At 35.3% G+C, this 7,500-nt stretch overlaps 1 protein-coding gene across 1 annotated transcript; it reads right to left on the bottom strand.

Moving 5' to 3' along the window:
* Window positions 1-893: 893 nt before the first annotated feature.
* On the bottom strand, window positions 894-7,042 carry LOC136849034 (uncharacterized). The gene is made up of 7 exons (XM_067121925.1): window positions 6,949-7,042; window positions 6,571-6,630; window positions 4,998-5,057; window positions 4,642-4,739; window positions 2,654-2,777; window positions 2,443-2,540; window positions 894-1,432 (listed from the first exon to the last, which is right to left on the bottom strand). Exons 1-7 carry the CDS (start codon window positions 6,976-6,978, stop codon window positions 1,345-1,347), a joined length of 558 nt encoding a protein of 185 aa, XP_066978026.1. The 5' UTR covers window positions 6,979-7,042; the 3' UTR covers window positions 894-1,344.
* Window positions 7,043-7,500: the final 458 nt, after the last annotated feature.

Below are 7,500 nucleotides of genomic sequence, written 5' to 3'. Positions count from 1 at the left end.
TGTGCATTAATGATGGATGTGAATATGGGAGTTATCGAAAAGACGCAATAGCGTTACTAGTATGAAAATTTTCTGTAAACAAAAATTGTATTGGTTTTTCATTTTCAAATATTATTAAAAAAGTGGTATTAGTCATCAAAGGCGATTGAATGCCGCATCACTGGCCGGTGTGGAGCGGATGGGGTTTAGACATACTCCCAAATTTTGATATTTTAATGAACTAAAAAAATGAATGCTATAAGACTTTTGAAACCATACTGTTGCAGATTTGATAACTTCGAGTAGGAGATGAAATACCGTCCCACTGACAGGATTTCCAAAGAGTTGCCTTTGAAGAAAAGTGATATATCAAAAAGTCTTTTACCTTCCTTCTGTAAATCTAGACTTCCGTCTTGAAGTCTATAGATAAATTACTCATTTTATCAAACATGGTTCTATGCTGATTTCAGGAAAGGGGGTTGTAAGTTCAAATAGCCATCAAACATGAAGTCCATGTATATTCTGAGTTAATCTTCTGATTACCTTCTAAGGAATTATATATATGAGAAATACCTCTCTTGCTTTGCTTCTTTCAGAAAATATCAGTGTTTAAAATTAATAGTCAAAGGGGTTTATGAGTAACAGCATTGCATCTGCGACACGGAAATGAGCAATCAACAGCTTGTATCCCCCGAACTGGACTTGTTTGAATTTGATGTAAATATATTCTACAGCAAAACAAACAGTAAAGAAAATAACGTAATATTATATTAATATATGTATATTAATGTATTTTTTGTTATTATACCACTAGTGGTAGGTTAACTCACTCTGACAGTGAACGTAAATTGAGGGAAATCATTTAATGTATGCCAGATCCCACATATTTTTCATATGTAAATAAACAAACGACAAGAAAAGTAAGTGTTTCATAAAGATACAATTATATTGTTAACAAGAATTGAAATAAAACTCACATATTGTCTTTGATTTGCTTGAAAACACCAGCTCTTCAGCAGCATATACTAGTTAGTTTAACTGAGAAATCATCTTCGTACATAATTTTTCTTAAGTGAATAAAAAACGATTTGTAATTGTGGAAGTTTTTGACTTATTACTGACGCTCAAAAAGAAAAAGTTCAAGAAGACAAGTTAGTGCTCAGGGAATCTTTAATGATTTTAATTAATTTTCACCTACTAGTTGCGAAAGTAGTACAATGTGATTAGACAAGAAGTATAACGTTATTAAAGTTATACTTATTGCATGCAAGATTTTTTTTTTTCGTTTTATTGTTTTGTTTCAAGGTTTGTCTTTGGTTCACACAGCAGAGCAAATACTCTTGTTTTGTTATACGCCTGGTTGTTTTAACGATCCAACATTTCTTGGGCAGCGCCTTTCATCGCGTGACCAAAAGCTTTCTTAACGAAATCCCAGACTCGAAGTTTCCGGTCTCTGGAAAGGAAATATAGATTGAATGGCATACCTACGTACATACGTAACAGAACAGAACCTATACACCTATATATATATATATATATATATATATATATATATATATATATATATATATATATATATATATATATATATATATATATATATATATATATATATATTCTGATTAATATATTCAAGTTCATCCATTATCTTCATTTCCTTTGTCATTTTTGTTGCCAAGTTTAGCAATATATTCCGTGATTGCAGTGAAAGGAATGAAAAGGCGGGGGAAAAGAGAGAGAGAGAGAGAGAGAGAGAGAGAGAGAGAGAGAGAGAGAGAGAGAGAGAGAGAGAGAGAAATACACCCTTTCAAAGAATGATGCCGAATCAGAGGTAGAGTATTCAGCAAGAATCTTATGATAGGTGCAAATTTTTAAAATACAAAAAGGAGTTAAGAACGAAGAGCACAGTTGTTGTTGTAGGAGTTGAAGTGTTAACAAAAAGAAACTGAAGAGGCAAGAGAAATAGTTCAGGCAAATACTGAAAATAAATGGGAGCAAGAGTAAGGGTACGAGGGTAAGGGAAACCGAGATAGTGCAGTGGGACGGTTAATGATAAGAAACGTAGCTGCGTAATAAAAATATGTAAAAACCTTAGCACAATTGAAAGATTTGATGAACACGTTTGAAGAGGTTTGATAACGCAGAGAGAATGTTGAAAACAGTATAAAATATGAAAATTCAGAGGAGATTCAGATGGTGACTGAATATGCCCTTGGAAGATTATAAAGCAGAAGGATCTTGAATATGCTGGGAGTGAACAGTTTGAATAAGGCAGTATTTGCCGGCAAGTTGTCCGTGATGAGTCAACAGTTTTCTGAACAAGATACATCCCTGCTTCAGCAAATAAGGGATGAACATATCAGAGACCATCTACTTCTTTTCCTGTGGGGGCACCACTCATAAGTTAGTCCTGTCCATTTCTTAATAGGAGACAGTAAAGAAGAGTAATGGTAAATAACTTACGATTTTCTAACGATTGAAATGTCAGCGCACACTGTATCCCTTAAAGTAATACAGTCATTGTCGTCATCTTCACTGCATTCGTTGATGGACATGACCCACTGTAATATTCAAAATGAACTTACTTATTAATTTCCACACAGCTGAGTATCATAGTCTTTATCTCCATTATTTCAGAAGCGTTACCCTTAGTACAAGACATTATGTTGCTTACCTTAAGGACACAAACTTCACAAGTAATTCCCTCTGGTAACCGCAGGTTTATTTCATAAAGACCTGCAATAGTTATCTCACTTAGGTCAAACTGATTTTCCTCCTCTTCTACCTCTAATGGAATTCTGAAACAATGAATTTATAATGGTATACGTTTATAAGTGTTGAGCGCAGTGTGTGGTGATACATTTACCTTTTTTCTCTAGTGTCGTCAGTGACCACCAGCTTATGTCTCTTTTGACAGCCTTTTCATTATTTTATTCAGTTGATTTGTTCAGATCTCTTTTCCTACATAGTCTAATACAGATAATTCAAGTGTTCATAGCCTTTCCTGCTTTCAATTTCGAATTCTTCGGAAACTCGACCTGGGTCACGGTTAATATTGACCATAATAATTTTTTTTTACATGGGGCATGCAAAATTAGTAGTACCTAAGAGCAGGGGACGAATTTTCTTCTTATCTCTCAGTGGTATAATGCTTCGCTTCTATCAATAAATAATGTCATATACCAAGTGTTTTGAAATTAGAGGCCCTCCCCCTCCACAGAACAAATGGAAAGTTATGAAGTTTTCTGCTATAGCCTGTCTCCAAGTACATTATTTTAAGTTTCTATTGAGCTATTTTTCATTTTACATTTCTTATATTTTCAGACTGAGTGACGGAGTTAGATACAGCCATGGCTAACGACTTGGAGGAAATCAGATGGATTGACCGAATCCGGGCTATAACCTTCATTTCACATTCCTGGATAGCTAAATACATTAAAAGAGATGAATCCTTTGCTAAAAGAAACTGGAACAAAAATCCACATGACTGTCATCGCGAAAAGAGTGAGAATCTTGGAAGGCCTGAAGTCCTCTCTCAGGAGTCAAAAGACATCATACTTGAGGCAGTGGGTAGACCAAGAAAGTCTTTACATAAATTGGCGCTTGAACTAGAAACAAAAAGGGGAAAGAAGAGAAGTTATAGTGCTGTATATCGTGAGTTGAAAAAATCTGGTATCAAGCCATTTCATGTTATCAGCAAGCCCAACATCACTCAGCAACAGAGAGAAGACTGTGCATGGTTTTGTTGTTCATTTCTTAAAGATTGGGATGAAGCCGACTTTCTCCATGTTGCTGCATCAGATGAATTCTTCATTTACACAGTCAGGAAGCCAAATCATAAAAATGACATCATTTGGGCTGCAAAGTTGGATGATATCAGCGATGACGTGTGCTATCGCCAAGCTGTGAAATTTCCTGAATGTTTGGGAATTTTTCTCTGCTTCACAGCCAAACGGTTAATGTGGATCATCAAAGAAAAAGGACAGTCATGGAATGGCGATTTGCAGCCCTCTAGCCTCAGTAGTTTTTAAGATCTGAGGGTGGATGGAAAAAGTGCGGACGGACAGACAAAGCCATCTCAATAGTTTTCTTTTACAGAAGATTAAAAATTATAAAAAGACAAAGTAAATGTATTTTGAGATGGTTCAGTTACGTGTACAAGTGTGAGGGAAATAGGAGGGAAACGCCTGTAAAGGGTAGATGATGTGAAAGGGGCATTGGAACGGAATAGCTTCAGTATCCATGAAACGCACGAATGCATAAAAGATGAGGTGAAGCATAAGAGTGCGTGTAAATAGAAAGGAATGGTGCAGTGTGTGTGTAGGGTGTCCAGCATACTGTTGGTATGTCTTGGTGTAGGTGTATGAAATGGCTACCCTTCTGGAAGTTTTACTGTACAGCATGTTCATGAATGATTCATCACTTAGAATGTGAATGTGGCAGTTACCAACGTGTTTTTTTTTTTACCATTCCTTGCTCAGCAAAAACAACCTTGTGTACATATTGTATGTATATATATATATATATATATATATATATATATATATATATATATATATATATATATATATATATATATATATATATATATATATACATACATATACATATATATATATATATACACATACATATATATATATATATACATACTCATCTTACCTCAATAGACACTCCTCACTATCAGGATCCACTTCAGGACACAGATAGAACTCGAAGTTTCCGTTCGCTGCCGCCAAATTCGCCTTTACCAACATAACCTACAGCAGGAAGGAGTGAATTTAAATATTAACACAGATCTTGAAATTCAATGGTTGTAGATCGTATCTTCATGCATAAACCAGAAATATATAGTCTGTTAGGTAAACATTTTATTCCATTTTTATATTAGCCCAAATGAATCCAAAGTCATTTTATTCTATTTTTAGAGTAAAATGTTAAAACTAAGTTAAACAAAGAAATTAGATGAATGATTAATTTTTGAAAATCTTTTCTTGTTGGTGTGGTGAATGTCTCACCTCTCCTTCTTCATATTGAGGTAATGTTGAACCGGATGCTGGTCCGCCTCCTTCGAAACCCTGCAAAGAGAAACTGTGTAAGTTGATATATGCACTGCTTGAAAAAAAGTTGGGGTTTCAAGCTATCTACTCAGTACTGTAGGTTTCTGCTCTCCTAAGTTCTTCATTGGGGGGTGGGTAGAGCTCTCGGCTAGCACGCTCTTAGCCCAGCGTTCGGCTCTCCGACCGGCCAATGAAGAATTAGAGGAATTTATTTCTGGTGATAGAAATTCGTTTCTCGTCATAATGTGGTTCGGATTCCACAATAAGCTGTAGGTCCCGTTGCTAGGTAACCAGTTGGTTCTTAGACACGTAAAATAAATCTAATCCTTCGGGCCAGCCCTAGAAGAGCTGTTAATCAGCTCAGTGGTCTGGTTAAACTAAGATATACTTAACTTTTTTCTGCTCTCATAAACTCTTAATGATGATCCAGTTCGTTCACTGTAAGAAACCAGGGTGTTATTAGCCGTATTTCGTGAGTTATGACATTCATCTGAGAAACTTATGTACTGCAGTGTTGAAGTATATAAGTTCCTCAAATGAATGTCGTAAGTAAGTTACGACATTCATTTCAGGAACTTATGTACCTAAACACTGCAGTACATAACTTCTTAAATGAATGTCATAACTTACCAAATGAGGTTAAACCAAATGAGGTTAAGAGTGACAAAATGATAAAGAACACAAGTTTGACAATTTGCTGAATCCTTAAAGGATTAGTCTTAGGTAAATAAGGAACACAGCAGCGTGGATTATCTAGAGAGTCATTACCACTACAGTTGTCTTTGAGACAGAGAGTGAAAACAGGTTTGAAAAATGTTATGAGTTGGTATTATTAAAGAAAAAGGAAAACTATTAAAAAAATGGCAGGCCCGATTCTTGTATTTTCCTTTCCATTATACAGTGTTTGACTTTGCAATGGCTTTTAGTAATTTTCTTGGAAATGCTGAACACCAGACAAGTCATTTTCCAAGCTGGTTCATTACACCAGCTTTCTTAACTTGCCTGATCCGCGAACATGCAATGGGTGAACAGATTCTTATGAAAATCAAGTTCTCGCTGTTAATGATTAATGCCTCTTAAGTTTATTCAGCGCTTCAGTAACTCGTGTATACTACGGATGGTAATTAACAAAGGGAGTCGACTGTCCCATAGCAACCACGAAAGAAGTGACCTGAGTTCACGATTCTTTATCTAGCTCAGTCTTCTGCCAGGCAGCTGAATTTTATTTAGGCTTTTATACACGAGTTAGTTCCTTCAATTGCCTGATTTAAAGCTTGCTGTAAAAAAAAAAAGTTGTCATCGACATACTGCGAACAAACATAGTTGACAAATGCTTAGTTCCATCTAAAATGCCATGCTTCTAAAGGACGGATGCAAATATAAACGAAAAAATGTCATTCTTTTATTTCTTGTAACTTTTATTGGAAATGACAAACGATTTTTAGCTTTTATCTTGTCGCTTTTATCTTGCTCACTTTTGCTTTCACTTCTTTAAAAGATTTAGACTTCACAGTACCAGAAAAAGGCTCACCTGTTCCCTGCAATCTCGTGGCGGTGGACTGACCAGTGACTGTCCCGAAATTAACGTCACCTGTAAATATTTGAATTCAGTATTACTTTTCCGTACTGAATTCTCTAATTTCACTTTTTACGCTTTCGCGTCCTCAACCAAATACTTACATGGCAGAATGGTTAATTTTATTTATTATATCAAGGAACGAACTGTGAGTAAAAAAAGTATACTCATTCTGAAAGGTGTGTCTTACTTTCTTTCACTCTTCTTTTACCTTAAGAATTTAACAGCTAATTTACGGACAATTCTAATTCGAAAAGGAAGAAAACACACCGTAATCCCAGCAAAACATTTTAGCCATATAGCCATTCTTATAAACAATCACTCTATTCTTACCAACAGTGAAAGTAGTAAACAGAGCTTCATATTGTTGATTACCAAGTTAGCTCACCACTTGCCAGCAAAACTAAAATAAATGCGTTCCATCTTATCAGCTCTCCTTATATACGGTCGAAGTCTCGGATGTGCGAACTTTCGACCTTCAAAAATAAAGGTTAGTTTTGAAAGTTGTTTTTCAAGTTACGTGATCTTTAAGGCCATTACTTTGTGAGCAGCATTTTCTATATTTTGTCAGACATTTGTCTTTGAATGCATCATGCATAACGTCAGGTAGATACTATATATGATTTTACGTATGCACCCTTTTTTAAATTACACAATACCGATTTCATAGAACCGTAATGGCCTCGTAAAATTTTGTACATCTAAAAAAAACAAATTCGGACTTTTCAGACCCCCCACATTTACTTCCAGTACGAAAAATAATCAAAATAAACAGAAGCAAACGCACATCAGCACTACATATAATTGTGTGCAGTTGTTCAAGTCGTCCGTGTATTTAATGTTAACTGGAGAATGAACAACTACAGCACCTATCGTAGACATTTT

This window comes from Macrobrachium rosenbergii, chromosome 20, assembly GCF_040412425.1.
Source record: "Macrobrachium rosenbergii isolate ZJJX-2024 chromosome 20, ASM4041242v1, whole genome shotgun sequence".
Lineage (NCBI taxonomy): Eukaryota > Metazoa > Arthropoda > Malacostraca > Decapoda > Palaemonidae > Macrobrachium > Macrobrachium rosenbergii.
This window is presented reverse-complemented; position numbering and strand designations above follow the sequence as displayed.